The sequence below is a fragment of the Eschrichtius robustus genome, chromosome 11 (assembly GCF_028021215.1).
Source record: "Eschrichtius robustus isolate mEscRob2 chromosome 11, mEscRob2.pri, whole genome shotgun sequence".
Taxonomy (NCBI): Eukaryota; Metazoa; Chordata; class Mammalia; order Artiodactyla; family Eschrichtiidae; genus Eschrichtius; species Eschrichtius robustus.
Genome location: NC_090834.1, coordinates 75,368,431 through 75,388,340, shown reverse-complemented (window position 1 = coordinate 75,388,340; position 19,910 = coordinate 75,368,431). Strand labels below are relative to the sequence as shown.

Here is a 19,910-nt window from a genome sequence, read left to right as displayed (position 1 = left end):
GATTAGGTTGGAGGGATGGATGTTGTGAGTGAAAAGCCTCTGTTAGCTCTCATACATGTTATAATTTTTTGTGAAATAAAACAATAAAAGTAATATATCTTATAATGACATTTTATAGTTCTAAAAGTCGTCATAGTGGAAACTGTGTTAGAAACAGGTCCAGTGGGAATTGACTCGCCTAAAGACACTAAGGCAGATGGCATAGGCCCGCACTGTCCAGTGGGAATGTCATGTGAGCCACATACGTAATTTAAAAGTGTCTAGCAGTGCCATTTAAAAAAGTAAAAAAAAAAGGTGAAATTAATTTTTAAAATAACAGCTTTATTGAGATATAAGTCGTATACCATAAAATTTACCCTTTAAAAATGTATGTTTCAGTGGTTTTTAGTATACTCACAGAGACGTGCAGCCACCACCATCGTCTAATTTTAGACCATTTTCATTGTCACAAAAGAAACTGCATGCCCAATAGCAGTTAACTCCCATTTTCCCCTCCCACCAGCCCCTGTTGACTGCTAATCTGTATCTGTGGATTTGCCTATTCTGGGCATTTCACATAAATGGAATCATACAATATGTAGCCTTTTGTGGATGGCTTCTTTTACTTCACATGATGTTTTTAAGTTTCACCCGAGTCATGGTATGACATGGTAAAATTAATTTTAACAACTTTTAAACTACTCTAATGTAGCCAAACTATTATTATTTCATTTTATATGTCACCAATATAAAACTTTATTAATGAGATATTTTATATTCTTTGATTTATATGAAGACTTTTTCTGGTGTACATGTTTTACTTAGAGTATATCTCAATTCAGTCTAGTCACATTTCAAGTGTTCAACAGCCATGTGTAGTTAGAGGCTACCATATTGATCAGCACAAGCGTTAGATAGGACTCCTGGTTTTAGTTCAGAGCTCTTTTCACTGCATCATACTTAAAATGTACACATTTTTGTGAAGATTATATTGTAAGCAAACTTTTAGAGGAATTATGCTGGAATCTAAAATGAGTTTCACCACCTAAGCTGCTCCACTCATATCCAATTTCCTTAAACAGTGACTAAGAGTGGGAGATCTGTTTTCATTGGAGAGAGCTTAGGTCTGCTCCTATCACTTTGCTGAATTCTAATTGCTGGTATTGTGGGGTATTATTTGGGGTCATGGTTTGGGCTGTTCTAACAAAAATATTATAGACTGGGTGGCTTAAACAGCAAACATTTAATTTTCACAGCTCCAGAGGGTGGGAAGTCCAAAATCAAGGCACCGGCATATTTGATATTTGGTAAGGGCTCACTTTCTGGTTCATAGACAGCCATCTTTTTGCTGTGTCCTTACACGCCACCAGAAGGGGAAAGGCGCTCTCTGGGCTCTCTTTTACAAGGGCATTAATCCCATTCATAAAGGCTCCGCTCTCATGACCTACTCACCTTCCAAAGGCCCCACCTCCAAATACTATTATGTGTTGGGGATTAGGTCTCACCATGAATTTCCTAAGAACACAGACACTGAGTCTGTAGCACATGGTATGCATGGAAGTCTAGACTCTGTAGTCCCTGTTGTAAGAAGTTCTACAGCTTCTAGTTCCAAATAGGTAGCTTTTTAAGAACCTATGTATAAGTTATAATTAATTTAGCTTAAGTCACATGGTTAAAGAAGACAGAGAAGAGCAATGGTTAAAATATGTTGGATGACAGAATCAGAAGGTAAAAACATTTTGACACACTGTGTCTTATAGAACAATGGGAGGAATGTGCCAAAGTGAAGTATAAGAGAAATTCATTCATTTATTTAATAGCAACTATTGTGTGTAGGTGCTGTATTTAGGCAGGGAGGGCAAAGGTGAATAAGACCCAATCCTAGCATTCGAGGGCCTTGTAGTTTAGTAGTACATGTTAGATACAGAAATACCTAGATGCATTACCATGTTAGAACTATGATAGATGCATGTATAGCCTCGAAAGGGAGTACTGAACTCTTTCTAGGGGAAGGTGGGGTGAGAACAGACTTATGCTGAATCTTGAAAGTTGAGTAGAAATTTCCCTGGCTCGGGATAGGAGGATGTGCAGAGTAGGTACAAAAGAAGCACATTACAAACAGAAGGAACTTTGTGAACTAGGGTATAGAGCATAAAACAGGAGGGCATGGGATACTGCAAGCAGTTTAGTATGATTGGAATATAAGGAAGTGGTAGAAGTGCCAGTAGGGATCGGGCAGGCAGGGAGGTAGTGTCTGATAAATGGTAAGAACGGTGAGTTAGAGAGGGGCCACATGGGGTAGTGTGGGGGGTGGATTGAAGGAAGGTTACTCAGAAAACTCTTGCTAATAATCCAGATGCGAGATGATCCTGCCCCAAACTAAAGCAGCAGTAGTGGGGATGGAGAAGAAGGAATTGAGGTTAGGTGGTTTGAAGAGAGTGACTCCACATATAAAGCCCTTCAGTTAGCTTTGAAAAGGAAAAAAAAAATTAAAAAATGTTCAAGGGTGGTATATTCAAATTGTATGAGCAGTAAGATTTGATCTTCCCCAAAGCTAATGTGATTGTGGGCTGAGATGATAGAAATATAGTCTCCAGAAGAAGGGAGGCCAGAGCTCTGTCCTTCTTTGTGCTGGTCACACTGCATCTAGAATGTTGTGTCCTGGTGTGGGTTTGGTTCTTAGGCCCTGGGCACTGAGGTGAATAAGACTCAGACCCTGCCCTTGAGGACTCTAAAGTTTAGAAAGACACTGTGGATCTGTAAATAAGCAAATATGGTAAAGTCCCATAGGGGCTGTGATTGGTGCATATACAGTCCCTTAAGAGAGAGACTGAGTAACCAGAGCATAGAGGAGAGAAACCAAGAGGGGGAGGGAATTTGAAACTAGGTGATGGCTGATGGAATTGGGGATGTTTTTCCTAAAGAAGAGATGTGTATTAGTTATCTATAGCTGTGTAGTAAGTTACCCCAAAATTCAGCAGCTTAAAGCAACAAGCATTTATTATCTCACAGTTTTGGAGGGTTAGGAATCTGGGAACAGCTTAGCTGGTCTCATGACTTTGCAGTCGAGATGTCAGCCAGGCTGTACGAGGTCTGCTGGAGGCTCAACTGGGCTGGTTCCACTTCCACGCTCTCTCATGGGCAGGAGGCTTTAGTTCTTTACCATATGGGCCTCTCTATAAGACTGTTTAGACATGGTGTCTGACTTCCCTGAAGAGTGATGAGAGAGAGAGAGAGAGAGAGAGAGAGAGAGGGGGAGAGGGAGGCAGGCTGGTCAAACAAGAAGCCTCAGTGCCTTTCATCAGCTAGTCTCGGAGCCACTTATCACTTCCTTATCCTATTCATTAGAAGCAAGTCACTAAGTCCAGCCCACAGTGAAAGGGAGGGGAATTAAGCTGCACATCTTGAAGGGCGGAGTCTTAAAGAATTTGGGGACCACAAGGTGTCTTAGGACATGACAACTGTCTTCAAATGTTTGGGAAGCCTTGTCAGAAGCAGTAGGCAGATAGGTTTGGTTCCACCTAAGGAGACAGATGGAACCGTGCAAAGATGAGCAGGCATCTGGGGAGGTGGTGAGCCCATGTCACTGGAAGTAGGTATTTGACAGGGGTTGTATGACCACTTGGTGGAGTGTTGTAGATAGGTTTCTAGCATTGAATGGGGATTGGACTAGATCAGAGGTCAGCACACTAGAACCCTTGGTAAATAAAGTTTTATTGGAACACAGCCATGCCCATTCATATATTTACTGTGTATGTTGCTTTTATGTTACAATGGCAGAGTTGAGTAGTGTGACAGAAACCATGTGGCCTGCAAAATCTAAAATATTTACTATCAGGTCCTTTACAGAAAATGTTTGCCAACCCCTGGACTGGATGACCTTACAGGTGCCTCCTAGCCCTGAGTGGCATTGTAATATGGTATTTTAAAAAGATTTTGCCTTTTAGGGATACATATAGAGGCATTTATGAGTGGAAATGTTGGGAATTGGGAGCTCCAAACCAATCAGACACATAATGAGGATCATGCTGTATTGTGTTTGGGCATAAATTACATAAAATTTTGTAGGTGGATAATTCTGAGATTGCCATCCTTTTCTTTGTTTTGACAGCTCCTGAGAGAGAAGGTTGTTAGTATTGCTGCTGGACTGAGGCATGCTTTAGCTGCAACAGGTGATCATTTTGCTTTTATTTTCTTGATAAGCATGTAATAAGGAGACACGGAGCTTTGGAAGAAATAAACTTTAAGATTCAGAGTGTCCTGCTATGCTGCAGTCTGATTAAAAGGAGGGGACATAAGGCAGAAGTCATGTGGGAAAGCCTTTAGCAGGTAGGGAGGAAGGAAATGAAGTTGTCTAGCTCTTTGTTATGTTCTTAGGCATGGTGCTAGGTTCTCTTGATTTAGTTAGTACCTCATTTAATCCTCATAGGCACACAGTGATGTGAGTTAAAAATTTTTTGTATTGAGGTATAGTTGATTTACAATATTATGTTAAGTTTTAGGTGTACAACATAGTGATTCACAATTTTTAAAGATTATACTCCATTTATAGTTGTTAGAAAATATTGGCCATATTCCCTGTACAATATATTCTTATAGCTTATTTATTTTATACATGGTAGTTTGTACCTCTTACATATGAAGAAACTGAGGTCCAGAGAGGCTAAAGTGTTTGTCTACAGTTACACAGGGAGTTAGGAAATAAAAGGTGAGCTGGGATCAGAGTCTAGGACAGGCTGGATTCCAAGACCCACATTCTTTGCCATGAACTGCATTGCTTTCCTAGTGGATGTAAATGTTTATTAATTTAAATGCTTCAAGTGAGCTTGTCTCCTGTACCGTGAGAGGGTGATGCACATAGGGCTGACGGTGTGTGTGAGGTTGAGGGTGGAAAGCGGAGGAGGCAGTGACCCTTTTTTCTCTCTTGCTCATTTTTCTGCTTTCCGTTCCCACTTCTTTGGGCTGAAGGACAGCCCGAACTGGCTATGGCAGCCGAGGCTCAAGAGTTGGTGAGTCCAGTTGTGGAATGGGGAGAGGAGTGGAGGCGAGGAAGAATCCGGTGCATCATGGTGCTGGTGGTCACTTGGGGCTTAGTGTGATTATAGTTTTTGAAAAACTAAACTTTTTATTTTAAGGTAATTGTAGATTCACGTGCAGTTGTAAGAAATGAAATAGATCACACTCACTCTTTACCCAGTTTCTCTCAGTGGTAACATCTTGTGAAACTATAGTGTAATAGCACAACCAGGATGTCTTGACACAGTCAAGATACAGAACAGTTCCATGACAAGGATCCCTCTTATGGCTCTTTTATAGCTGCACCCACTTCCTACCTACTCTCACCCCTTAGCTCTTTCGTTCTCCCACAGTAATGTTGTCATTTTAAGAATGTTTTATAAATGGTATCATACAGTATATAGCCTTTTGGGGTTGGCTTTTTTGTTCAGCATGAGTCCCTGGAGATTCATCCAAGTTGGGAGTATGAATAATTTGTTCCTTTTTATTGCTAAGTAATATTCCATGGTGTAGAGGTACCACTGTATTAGTTTGCTAGGGCTGCTGTAACAAAATACCACAGAGTGGGTGGCTTAAACAATAGGAATTTATTTTCTCACAGTTCAGGAGGCTAGAAGTCCAAGACCAAGATGCCATGAGGGTTGGTTTCTAATGAGGCTTCTCTTCCTGGCTTGTAGATGCTACCTTCTTGCTGTCTCTTCACATGGTTTTTCCTTTATGCACGCATGGAAAGAGAGAGAGATCTCCAGTGTCTCTTCCTCTTTTTAAAAGGACACCAGTTCTGTCAGATTAAGGCCTCACTATTATGACCCATTTAACTTTTATCACCTCCTATAGGCCCTATCTCCAAATACAGTTACACTGGAGTTTAGGACTTCAATATATGAATTTACAGGGAACACAATTCAGTCTATAACAACCACGGTTTGTTTAACCAGTCACCCATTGAAGGACATTTGGTTGTTTCTGGTTTTTAGCTATTAAGAATAAAGCTATAATCATTTGTGGACAAGTTTTTATGTGAACATAAATTTTCATTTCTCTGGGATAAATGCCCAGGAGTGTGATTACTGAGTTGTATGGTAGTGATTACGCTTTTATAAGCAGCTTCTTCTCTTAGAAGTTAGAAGGACCAAAGAATTGCCTGTCATTGGTTTCCTTGCCCCTTTCCTACCAACATTTTGTGATTGCTAGCCTTATGTGTACATTTTTGTCCAGTTAACAAAGCAGCACAGTTCTCATTATGTGTTTGATTAATTTAATTGTAAGTCCTCCCCTCCCCCATTTAATCTGTAAATATTTCTGCCCACATCTCTAAAAGATAAGGAATTTTTCTGAAAACATTACCAAAAGATACCATCATCATACCTACAAAAAATTATCAGTAATTCTGTAATTTCATCAAGCATCTAGTCAGTATTTAAATTTCCCTGATTATCTCAAAAATATTTTTTTTATGGTTTGTTTGAATCAGGATCCAAATTAGGTTTATCATTGCAATTGGTTGATATGTATCTCAAGTCTCTCTCTCTCTCTTTTAAAGTTTATTTATTCCTTTTAGTTTTTTACTGTGATAAAATACACATAAAATTTATCATCTTACCCATTTTTAAATGTACAGTTGAGCGGGATTAAGTACATTCACATTATTGTGCAACTAGTACCAAAATCTATCTCCAGAACTTTTCTCATCTTGCAAAACTGAAACTCTATATCCATTAAACAATAACTCCCCATTCCCCCTTCTCCCAGTCCCCGGCAACCACCATTCTACTGTCTATTTCCATGATTTTGGCCACTCATACAGGTACCTCGTATAAGTGGAATCATACAGTCTTTGTCTTTTTGTGGCTTATTTCACTCAACATAATATCCTCAAGGTCTATTCATGTTGTAGCAAATGTCAGAATTTCCTTCCTTTTTAAGACTTAATGATATTCCACTGTATGTATATACCACAGTTTGCTTATCCATTTTTCTATTGATAGACACTTGGGTTGTGACCACATTTTAGCTATTGTGAATAATACTGCTATGAACATGGGTATACAAATATCACTTCGAGATCTTGCTTTCAGTTCTTTAGGGTATGTACCCAGAAGTAGGATTGCTGGATCATATAGTAATTCTATTTTTAATTTTTGGGGGAATCTCCATACTGTTTTCCGTAGTGACTGTACCATTTTACATTCCCACCAGTAGTCACAAGGTTTCAGATTTCTTCACATCCTTGCCAACCCATGTTATTTTCTTCTTCTTTTTTTTAATAGTTGTCATCCTAATGAGAGTAAAATGGCATCTCATTGTAGTTTTGATTTATATTTCCCTAATGATTAGTGATGTTGAGCATCTTTTTATGTGCTTATTGGCCATTTGTATATTTTCTTTGGAGAAAAGTCTTTTCAAGTCCTTTGCTCATTTTTGAATCAGGTTTTGTTGTTGTTGAGTTTTAGGAGTTCACTGTATATTTTAAATATTAATCCTTTATCAGGCATCTCCAGTCTCTTTTAATCTTTATGTGCCTTTTCCTCTCTTTTTATCCTCTTGCCATTTATTTGTTGAAGAGATGGTAAGTTTTGTTTTATTTCAATACTGCATTTTGCTCACATTGTGCTCAATCATCATCACTTATATTTCACAAAGCAGGTTTGTCTGTTTACAGCCTAAAGGACCATTGGGTATAGGATACTTCTGGAGGAGCAGTACCTTAATGTTGCTGTTGGATAGTGAATCCTAGTTACACACATCTGACTGTAGACAAAATATACAATATTTCATCTATGCATTTGTATGAGGTTCAGAACATGGGTACATGAATTAGAGTCAGTGAATATGGAAATAAAAGGCCATTCCATTGAAGTAGTGGCTACTAAGAAGCTATCTTGCAGTCATAAATATGTATTTATTTGGCGATTAGGAATCTTTGAATTCATCTTGGTGTAATAGAAAAGGCACTACATTAAGTGTAGGAGAGTTAAGTCCTGGTGTTTTCTCTGCTACTAGCTCCCCATATGACCTTGGACAAGTCACATCCCCTCTACAGGGCCTCAGTTTCTCATGCAGTAAATGTGAGGAATGGACGTGGTAAGCCTCCAGGTTCTTTCCTGCTCATTCTGGAGTCTCAGTTGTCCTTTCAGATTAATCATGAAAAAATTATCATTCCAGTAATTTGACTCTGGAGGAGTGTCCTAGAACTTTCTGGAGGGAGTTTTACTATGTTGGAATTTCCTTTGATGGTCTTAGATTGCCCTGAAGACTGGATTTGTGATTGACTTGGTGGTAATGCCTATGACCAGCCATAGGGCCTCTTGAGGCAATAAGCTTTTCCATAATATGCATGTTAACTGAGCATGATTTGGGAATCTCTCATGGCATTGAGGTTCAAAGAGCAATCTGGTCTTAATCCAGATAAAGAATTTCTTTTTTCTCTCCTGCTCTGCTGGGAAGCTAGTGGCACGGTGTTCCAGTGGGGAACTGGTTTGGCATCATCTGGACGGCGGTTGTGCCCTGGGCAGACTCTCCCACTGTTTTTGACAGCAAAGGAACCAAGCAGAGTGACAGGTAAGGTCCTTACTTCTTTTGAATCCTGTATTTATTCTTAGTTTGGAAATGGAGACACAGGCATGCAGAAAATGGGTAAATGGAGTTTTGCTTTTGCTATTTCTTGGTCTCTCTGTCTTAACTCTCTCTATTGGTTGGTCTATTAATTTGCTGGGATTTTTGTGGGCTCAGTAAAAGTACCCCTCTTTGCTGCCAGAGTTTGGAACCCATTGAGAAGTAGATGCGAGTCAGGTGGGTGGAAATCAAAATGGTAGCTCTAGAGCTGTTAAAAGTTAGGTTGGAAGACATGGCTTAGGTGTTTGGAAATAACGTGTAGCAATAGTGAGCCTCCAGGTTCTGAATCCCAGATTGAATTTACCCACCAGGCACTGGAGCAGCTGTATGCATTCGGTCCTGCTAAGCTCATGGTGCAGCTGAGAGCACGGAGGAGGCGCCCTCTGCAGGCAGGCGCATCCCAGAGGGAGAACCCACAAGGAATGTGCCTGCCTGCCCAGCTCCTTCTCCTGAAAGGAAAGCAGGAGCGAGTGAGGATGTGGAGAGAGGGGCTAGGAGCGTTCCCCGAGGGAAGTCTCTCTTCATGGGCACACGAGGAGTAGGTAGGAAGGGTGCTGCCCACAGGACTCTTGGTCTCTAGGACTTTCTTTCTCTGTCTCTCTCTCTTTGTCTGCTCTACACTCTCTTCGTGGGCCTTTATCTCTCTGTTTGTAGCACCATGTCTCCACCTCCTCCTCTTCTTCCTCTCTCGCTCTGACTTTGTGACCCAGTTTACTGAGGGTTAGCTGTAGGAAAAACCTGTCAGGAAACCTCTACTCTCCTCTAGCTCAGAACAAAGGAGGGATTTTTGAGGGTGGTAGGAAGTGGGGAAAGAAAAGGGAAGGGTGAGCCGCAGTGGGAGTGTCGTACAAGTTGTTGGGATCGTTCTGATTCTCTTAAGTCCTTGAGGCTTTCCCCTGTTGCCGGGGTGAGGTTAGCGCCCTGAAGCCCATGTGTTGAGTTGGGGAGGGTTCTCTTAGCGAAGGAGAAGGGGCCACTGAACACAGGACAGTCTACTTCACATTGAAAGCATTTGTAATATAAACTCATACTTCCCAAACATCTTTCCTGCCTCACCAAGGTATTCACTGCTCCCTGGGCATGCGCTGTGTTCTTATTCCTCTGTGCCTGTGGGCAGACTGTTACCTCTTCCCAGGATGCCTTTTCCTTCCTGTTCCCCTTGGGAAAATCCTGATCATTTTTCAGGTCCTAGCTCAGCTACAGCTTTCTCAGGAAAGACTCTTCCTTCTTCTCACCTCCATTGCATTTTCTTTATGTGCATTGATAGCACAACGTATTGTATTGTTATGAGTTGTTTACATGTTTTCCCAAATGCCAAAGATGATGAGCTTTTTAAGGGTAGGGATTATGTCTACTGTCTGTTTTAGCACAGGTTTTGTATCTAAAAGGAATCAGAAGTGTTTTTGTTTGATTTGATTTAAATGACCTGGTTGGGATCTGCTTGGGGCACAGCTTAGATTCAGAGTTAATTTGGGGGAATTTTCTGATGAGATGTTAGAGAAGATATCAGCTTCCTGCCCTCAAAGTCTTTCACTTTTCGTTGTCCCCTCTTCACCTCATTGCCATCTGTTCTGGAGCTGGAACCCTGGATGTCCTCTCCCGACCCGGCCACTAGGGGACCAGTGCTTCCTCTCTGGTGAAAGTGGCAGAAACATCTGCTTTGTCCCTTTCTCATTCCACAGGATACTTGAAGGCATGAGGGGCATTTTATTAAGACACTAGTAAATTGAACAGAAGTGTAAGAAGAAAGAGTTACAGAGTAAGACTCCCATTTCTCTGCATGCCAGACAAGGTGACCACAGCTTCGAGCAGAGTTGATTAAGGTTTACACTGTTGTTGAAGGCAGTGTATTTAAGGGTGGAGAAGTGCTGGATTTGGATATGGGAGGCAAGTTCAAATTCTAGTTCTGCCTGTGTGTTGTTAGGAGGCCTGGGCTTGTGTTTCAGTGTCTGCATGTGATAGCAGCTGAATGTATGAGATGTCATTGCTTCTAGGCCCGCTCCGTGGACAGAGCTAGGAAATATACATGTACACACACGTTTATACATATGTACACCTATGTCTGTTTATCTCTAGTAGAAACCACAAGTCTACACTGACTTCAATTACAATGCAGTATCACATGGTCAATTCTAGCCTTTAACCTTTTCATATCTGTACCTTTCTTCTCCTTTCTGATAGTGAGAAATCTGACTCCTTTATCCTCAAAATATTTATTTATTTGTTCAACCTCCTGGATATAAGCAGTCTCCCTACCATGCCAGCCATCTTCTTGGCCAGTGCCACTGACTCAGACCTTCCTGCACTGGCTGAGAGTTTCTCTCCAGGTGCTGTTGTCACCGCCTATGGGCCTCCTGTGCCCAATTTGTTCTGTTACAAATGTGATTTCAAAAGAATTTTTTTTTTTTTTTGTAGGCCTAGAGAATTCTCAAGCAGTATGTGTTCTTGCTGGCTCAGACCACTCAGCTTCACTGACAGGTAGGTAACATGCCATTCAGAATTCTGGGTGTTTCTGCCTCAAGTGATGCTATTGGGATACAGAGGGAAAAGCATAGACTTTGGAGTCAGAATTCTGATGCCACCACTGGTATGATCTTAGGCAAGTCGTTTTACCTTCCTGAGACTATTTCCTCTTCTATAAAGTACTTTGTGGATAGTTCTGAGAATTACATATGATAATACATGTAAAACACTCATGTGAAACAGAAGCTCACTTCCTTTCCTCTGAGTTTGTTTTCTTAGCTGTACAGTAGGGATAAAAATATCTTCCTTTAGGGTAATTATGATTGTCACATCATATAACCAACAGTAAATTTATGTATAATATGTTGTTATCTTATCCACCTAATCTATTTTGATGTCTAATATAACTATTTAAGCTCTCTAGCTGTCTATTTTCTCTAGCTGTTTGATCTCAGACTAACCTATTTTATCCACCTATATCTTTCTTCTCCATTTATCTGTCACCCTGTCTGCTCTCTCTGTTTATCTACTCTATGTTATTTAACTATATATCTCTATTTTTATTTATCTTCCATCTTTGTGTCTTCCTATCTAACCTAGGTCTCCATAATCTCTAAGTCTAGTTGTGTATATGTTTCTGTAATCTATTTTATATTTTTATGTTTTTCTCTAGTTGATCTCTCTATTCCATCTCTTTAATCTGTCTATCTATCCAGTCTTTTTTCTCTCACACAGTGTGTTTATCTCTCTGTCTTGGCCATGTATCTGTCCATCCATCCATTTGACACACCCAGCCAATATAGTATAAACTTTCTAGTGATAATGCAGCATTTTCTTGAAAGTGAAGGTTATCCATCTCTCCTAAAGGTTTTTTTCAAAGCCCAGATTGCCCTGACCCCTGCTGGTAGGCTGGATACTCTAGCTCTGAGAGATTTATGTTGGTAAGACCTCTCACCCAGAGTTGAATGCATTACATTTTTTAAGCAAAGGGAAATGACTTTCATACACAGTGTTTCCAGTGTTTCATGTGGAAATTAAGATGTGTACACAGTATCTATAAATTAATGGGGGCATGCATTCTTCAGCATCAAATTTGTAATGCAGTCCAGCTGAGGAGCTGTTGCTGTTTCCAAAGCACAAGAGCCGTAACGTGAGATTTTAAATACTTAACAGATTCTGAACTACAGATAATTTGATATTTAATGAGTTAAAAACAACTAACTAACGAAAGAACTAGCTGCTTTTAACCTGTGTCTCATGTTAGGTAGATTTATAGATATGTTAAAAGAGTTGAGTTAAAATGAATGCCATATACAGTGGAGAAAAGACAGCCTCTTCAATAAGTGGTGCTGGGAAAATTGGACAGATACATGTACAAGTATGAAGTTAGAACACTCCCTGACACCATGCACAAAAATAAACTCAAAATGGATTAAAGACCTAAGTGTAAGGCCAGACACTATCAAACTCTTAGAGGAAAACATAGGCAGAACACTCTATGACATACATCACAGCAAGATTCTTTTTGACCCAGCTCCCAGAGAAATGGAAATAAGAACACAAATAAACAAATGGGACCTAATGAAACTTAAAAGCTTTTGCACAGCAAAGGAAACCATAAACAAGACCAAAAGACAACCATCAGAATGGGAGAAAATATTTGCAAATGAAGCAACTGACAAAGGATTAATCTCCAAGATTTACAAGCAGCTCATGCAGCTCAATAACAAAAAAACGAACAACCCAATCCAAAAATGGGCAGAAGACCTAAATAGACATTTCTCCAAAGAAGATATACAGATTGCCAACAGACACATGAAAGAATGCTCAACATCATTAATCATTAGAGAAATGCAAATCAAAACTACAATGAGATATCATCTCACACTGGTCAGAATGGCCATCATCAAAAAATCTAGAAACAATAAATGCTGGAGAGGGTGTGGAGAAAAGGGAACCCTCTTGCACTGTTGGTGGGAATGTAAATTGATACAGCCACTATGGAGAACAGTATGGAGGTTCCTTAAAAAACTACAAATAGAACTACCATACGACCCAGCAATCCCACTACTGGGCATATACCCTGAGAAAACCATAGGTCAAAAAGAGTCATGTACCAAAATGTTTATTGCAGCTCTATTTACAATAGCCAGGACATGGAAGCAACCTAAATGTCCATCGACAGATGAATGGATAAAGAAGATGTGGCACATATATATACAATGGAATATTACTCAGCCATAAAAAGAAATGAAATGGAGATATTTGTAATGAGGTGGATGGAGTTAGAGTCTGTCATCCAGAGTGAAGTAAGTCAGAAAGAGAAAAACAAATACAGTATGCTAACACATATATACGGAATCTAAGGAAAAAAAAAAAAAAGGGCCATGAAGAACCTAGTGGCAAGATGGGAATAAAGACACAGACCTACTAGAGAATGGACTTGAGGATATGGGGAGGGGGTGGGGTGAGATGTGACAGGGTGAGAGAGTGTCATGGACATATATACACTACCAAATGTGAAATAGATAGCTAGTGGGAAGCAGCCGCATAGCACAGGGAGATCAGCTCGGTGCTTTGTGACCACATAGAGGGGTGGGATGGGGAGGGTGGGAGGGAGGGAGATGCAAGAGGGAAGAGATATGGGAACATATTGTATATGTGTAGCTGATTCACTTTGTTATAGGGCAGACGCTAACACACCATTGTGAGGCAATTATACTTCAATAAAGATGTTTAAAAAAAATTAAAAAAAAATTAAAAATAAAAAATGAATGCCAGCTCTAAGGGACTCCTCTCGGCATGTGGTCCCCCCTCCCCTTTTATGGGGAGCGGGGCAGAAGGCCCCAGGACAAGAAGTGACTAGTTCATCCCCCACAGTCCTCACTAGCACTGGAGGAAGGCATTGTTTTCTGAGAATAAGAACAGACTAAGAGAGGTTTCTTTTTTTTTTTTTCTGGCCATGCCATGCAGCATGTGGGATCTTCTCTGACCAGGGATCAAACCCATGCCCCCTGCTTTGAGAGCATGGAGTCTTAACCACTGGACCACCAGGGAAGTCCTGAGAGATTTCTACTCTGTTCTAATTCATTTGAAATGGCTGGTATTTTGTAAACCTAGAGATTCTTCTAGTTGCTTGCTAACATCGATTTCTTAAAAACTCTTGTAATTAGTAAAGCTATTTTTTATTTCATATGTGGAGCATTTTTACTATGGTGTTTTTAAAACATAGATGTTGGATTTTGTATTGCGATATAATTCATATATGAAATTCACTCCTTTAAAGTGTGCAGTTTAGTGATTTTTAAAGTATATTCACAAAGTGAATTCGTTTTGGATATTGTGAAAGTGAATTAAAAAGGGTCAAGATTAATATCCGTCTTTCCTGGTCTAGTTCAAGCTGTTACACATTGGATTTTGTTCAGTGTTCTTTAGACCTTCTCTCTGGAGTTGTAGATTATGTAACTATTTGACATTGCAGCAGAATTTAGTTTTGCCTGCTGATGCAACAGTGTAATGATCCGCATGTAGAAGACAGTTCGTCTTTGCAAAAAGATGGTTTAGACTTACTAAGATACATGAAGGCTTATTACAGATGCAGGCTCATTGTCAGTGGTACCTTGGTAGCTAAGCACTCCATTTAATGGGTTGAAGCTTTGCTGAGGGGTCCGCTGCCCTCTTGTAAAGGATCCTCATACTTCATACACCCTGGTGAGGTCCAGGGAGGTTGCCCTCTCTCTAGGCATGAAATATACCAAATTCGTTGTATAGCACTGCAGAATGTCATTGCTGCAAGGTCACCTGGGTGACAAAAAGGCTCCACTGATTTATAGACCCTCAGACTCTATGAAACAGAGACCCAGAATGTGAAGTGATGTGCCCCGTGTCACAGAGTGATCCAGTAGCAGATCTGGGACTTGAAGCCTGAATCTTGGTCTAATATCCTTTAATGATACTGTTTGGCTTCTGATCAGTTTTGGAGAATAGACCAGACTGCCTCAGGGCAAGCAATACTGTAAACCTTTATTGGGAGGTCACAGAATGCCGTGGAAGCAAAAACCCTGGCTTCTGGTCCCACTTGATCCCTTATTAGCTATGTGATCTTGAAAGTTACTTAACATCTCCGAGCCTTGGTTAATTTATCTTCTAGAAGAGTGTTGTCTAGGAGAAATATAATGTGAGCCGTATTGCAAAAAGTAAAAAGAAACAGGTGAATTAATTTTAATAATTTATTTTACTTAACCCAGTATATCCAAAATATTATTTCAACATGTAATCAGTATGAAACTTATTAATGAGGCACATTCCTTTTGTTGTTTTTGCACTACGTCTTTACAATCCATTGTGCTTTGTTTGTCTTCAACATGTCTCATTTGGACTAGCCACATTTCAAGTGTTCAGTAGCCACACGTGTGTACTGTGTGCTTACTGTGCAGTGTAGAACCTTGGAATGTTAGGGTTGGGAAAGCACTTAGAAATCATCCAAGGAGTCACAAACTGTAGATTCATGAGCCAAATTATGGTCTATGGCCCCATTTTGTTTGACTTCCAGTTAAAGATTTGTTGAATGTGAATGCCTTTTGGACAAGCATGTGCCCTCTGGTTTGCTGCCGTCACCCACAAGTATCTCCTGTTAACAGTGTCATCAGTTATATCGTCTGCCCTTCTTGACCAACCGCCCTCCCCTCCAGTCTTCAGCTGGTGAAACTAAGGCTTGGAGAGGAAGTGGTTTGTCCAAGGTCAGTAGCTAGTTAGCAGATCCAAGAATAGAAGCCAGAGTCACTTGACTCTGAAGTTGCTCTCTTTCTATTAAATCACAGTGTCAGTCAGTCGCATTCCTGCTTATATCACAGGATTATTGTGAGGTTCAAATGAGCTTAAGTGCTATGCGGATGTGATATAATAACATTATATTTTCTGCTGGACAGGGCATGTAGTGAAATCATCTTATATTTATAAAGTTTAAGCTTTAAACAATTTATCTTTTAACCTGTTATTTAAAAAAGCTAATATATATTTTTCCTGACAAAAGGTAATGCAAGCGTTTATTTTAAAAATGTAGAATATAGAGAAACATATGTCTTGCACATGGTAGATGTTGAACAAATATTTGCTGAGTGAATTAATGAAAAAATAAACTCACATTCCTATTCCTTGACAAACTGCTAAGAACATTTGGCCTTTTTTCCTATTTAAAGAATTTTTTAAAGTCTTGTGTATTGTTATGCTATACATGAATTTGGTATCTTGTTTTGCTCTATTCAACATCTTAGGATTAAGAGTAATACAACTTCTTTTAACCACTTTTTTTTTTTTCAAACTTGGGTTATTTTCCATCATTTTGGACTAATGTTCCTTCACCTCTTTTGTCCCCCTTTTGTTTGTTTAAGATGCAGGAGAGCTGTTTGTTTGGGGAAGCAACAAGCATGGGCAACTGGCTTCCCAGGCTGCTTTCCTTCCTGTGCCCCAGAAAATAGAAGCACATTGTTTTCAGAATGAAAAGGTCGCTGCTGTCTGGAATGGGTGGACACACCTGGTTGCTCAGACAGGTGAGAGTGGCAGAGAGTTTGTGGGTGGGAAGAGCAGCTGGGGGACAGCTGTCTAAGTAGCTATGAATGCTTGGGATTAGGTAGTTTGGTTTTTACTGATGAAAAGCTTTAAGGGTTGGGAAGGGGAGGACCTGGGATCTAGCTCTGCAGTCAGCCAGATATGTGGCTTTTCCTCTCTGGATCACACGTTTACACCCAAAAAGGCAAGGCTGGCTTAGGTTAACTCCTTCTGGCCCTAAGAGTCCATGAGGTTTTGCGAAGGAACCCACTGCAACAAACATCACCTAGAAATTTGTCCAGGTTGTTGGGGAGTCTTTGCCTTGTCATAGCTAAAGGGATGACTGTATTTGCATTTTCACTTGAGTCTAAATTAAAGGTGTCAGAAACTATTAAGTTAAATATTTTAAGATTGAGGCAAAAGCATTACTTTGAGTCATAGGTGGCATGGTATTTTGATTTAAATTTTTATTAACCCTAACAAACTTTGTACATTGATTCAAACACCCCACATATTCCTTCAGATGTTACCTTACCAGGCCATGCCATCCAGCTTTTGGCATCTTTATGTTTTCTTGATAATATCTGCGTTGATTTCTCATCTTAGGGCAGTTCTCCTTGCCTGGTCTTCATATTCCTGACTTTGTTCTCGGGGTTTGTTTTTTCATGGCCTCCCTTCTTCCCAACCTTCCTAGAGCTCTTGCTGACTGACACAGTTTCCCAGACCAGCAGTTTGTAATTCTTAAGAACCGTTATCGTGTCAAGGCCTTCTGAACTTCAGGGTTTCTCAGGAGTCCCCTTGCCTGCTCTTCGCCTGCTCGTTAGTGACACACAGATCTGTAGCCTCTCAAATACCTGGTGACTTAATCCAGTACTTTTGTACGTTTTCAGGTCAGCTTCAGTTATCCTGGGTAAGTCACACATACTACACGTTTGAACACACAGACATAGACTTATGAGTATTTATATCCATGGTGCTTTTAATTGGTTCTTAAAAATTTTTTTAAGATTGTTTTGGTACAGAGGCCTATATAACAAAGGTGTATAATAAACTTTCCATATTTACCGCTTCAGAGGATGCTCTAATGATGTCATTCATTTGGAGGAAAATCATGACTTTCCTCAAAGAAGTCCAGACTGCTTGAAGATTGGGACCATCGACATACGTTTTTCTTAAAGAGACCCTGAGCATAGTAGCCGCTTATTTGTATAATTGCTACTCTCTCTCTTCTCCTCCAGACAGTGAGCTCTGTGATAGGAGGCACCATATTCATCTTGCTCACATCTGTATCTCCAGTGCCTAGCAGAGAAAGTATTCATTGCCTACATTAAACTGTTTCTAGTTAAAAGGGACTAAACATATTCACATGCATAGGAGGCAGGGTAGACTGCGAGGATTTCTGACCTCTTTCCTTGGACTCGCTGGTCCATGATCAGAAGGCTTCAGTTTGTCTCTTTGGATTCAAGAGTCCAACCAAATCGGTTCTTGTTTATTCGGAACCTTTTGAGCAGTGTGCTAAGCCTTGAAGAAACAGAAAAGATGTGGGCCGTGCCCTCCCACTGCAATGTGTGGACAGGCTTAAGTCTAAGAGTACAGAAACAGAAGACTTTATCATCCATCTGTCCATCATACAGATGGTGAGGATCTGTTTATGTACCATACCTTGTACTAGGTCCTAATCCTGCCCTCAAGGAGCCCACTGTCACTAGGGGAGACAGACCTGTTATCAGATTTCAGTGCAGCAGTGGAGCTAAGTCAGTGTGCAGGAATGGCACAGACACTAGCAGTAGTCTGAGTCACTGGGTGTTAACAGGTAGGCGTTTCATGCTTAGTCAATCTTCAAAGAATTGCAGTGCAGTAAAATACACTTACTACCAAACCATAGTGAGTTTAGTTGAGTCTGTCAGTAAACCCGTTAACTGGTTAGGCAGCTGACTAATGAAAGACATAAAGATGTTGCTGCTTTGATTCTAGCTTTGCAGCATTGTAACTCATGCTGATTTCCACGTCTGGGCCAACAGCCCAGCACTCAGGGTGGGAGGTTGGAACCGATGTCCCTGACACTGTCTGAGTCACCCTAGCTGCTCTGGGGCTCAGGTTCAGGTCTCCACCTCCACTTGAGAGCGTGATCTTTGGGTAATGTCTCAGCTGTTTAATTAACTTGTTAATTCAGATCTCTTGTTTATGCACTTTGTTATTTTCCCCTTTCTCCTGAGTCCAGAGTGGTTAAAAGCTGGGATGTTTGAGCGTCCTGGTTGTTGCACTGAGTTTTGGGTAGATGAGAGTCTCCTGCTGTTTGGTTCACCAGTTTCGCCCTCCTCCTAGCAGCCGTGGAAGCCTTTGCCCTGGCACGGTGTCATTGGGAAGAAACAGCCAGGGCTTCCAGTTTAATCAGACCCAGCTGCTCATATTAATGGGAACAAGATTTGCTCACAGGGTCAAAAGCAGCTCATTATTGGGCCAAGGAGTTATTTGGCTCTAGTTGTTTTCACAAGCTCCAGTGGAGAATTGTTCCTGGGACCTACCTGCAGCCACATCAGCACAGAGGCTGCCCCCAGTCTCCTTCTGGAAGACATTAGGGGTGTGTTATTGATTAAAAACAGCTTATGTGCAGTGACCATAGATCCGTCCAGTAAGGTGGGCTGGGCTGGGCTGGGTTAGGATGGAGACGGGGAGTAGACTGTGCTTTCTCCCTTCTCATAGTCCCTACACCAACTTTGTCCCTTGGGGGACATTTGCCGTGTCTGGAGCCATATTTGGTTGTCACAACTGGGGGTGGGCGTGCTACTGGCATCTAGTTGGTAGAGGCCAGGGATGCTGCTAAATGTCCTACAATGCAAGGGCAGCGCCCCCCGACACAGAAATACCCAGCCCCAAATGTTAGTGGTACCGTGATTGAGAAATGCTGCCCAAGACTGCCATCCCCAGTGGTAGGTGCTTAGCAAGGGCAGTTCACATGGTATCAAGATAACTTTACTTTAGTTCGTCTATGTGGGAATCTGGGATGCAGTCTCTGTCCTCCCTCTTCAGGAGTCTGGTGCCTACCTGCAGTGCTTGCGATGGAAAAATACTTTTCTCCGTTAGAGACACTTGGAAAGAGTCCAAGAGAACCTGTTCTAATCTGGGAAAGCTGGCAAGGTACCTGTGTCTCAGACTGGTGGAGCTGCATTCTAGAAACCTTTCCCAAGCTGCTTAATGTCCCCGATCATTGTTCTCGGGAACTTCATGGGACTCCTGTGTGACTTTATCCAGGCTCGGTGACCTGCAGCTGTCTCCTCTGAGATTCATGA

General features: G+C 40.9%; 1 protein-coding gene across 4 annotated transcripts in view; it reads left to right on the top strand.

Annotated features, from left to right (window-relative positions):
* The window catches only part of SERGEF (secretion regulating guanine nucleotide exchange factor), a 228,000-nt gene that overhangs the window by 6,203 nt on the left and 201,887 nt on the right, over positions 1 to 19,910 (top strand). For all 4 annotated transcript variants that reach the window (XR_011075388.1, XM_068555082.1, XM_068555083.1 and 1 more), the window contains exons 5-8: positions 4,091 to 4,151; positions 8,443 to 8,556; positions 11,026 to 11,088; positions 16,464 to 16,622. Coding sequence is in view for 3 of the 4 variants with exons in the window: in XM_068555082.1 (XP_068411183.1) it covers positions 4,091 to 4,151; positions 8,443 to 8,556; positions 11,026 to 11,088; positions 16,464 to 16,622 (397 nt within the window). In the remaining variant the exon portion in view is untranslated. The remainder of the gene's footprint in view (positions 1 to 4,090; positions 4,152 to 8,442; positions 8,557 to 11,025; positions 11,089 to 16,463; positions 16,623 to 19,910) is intronic.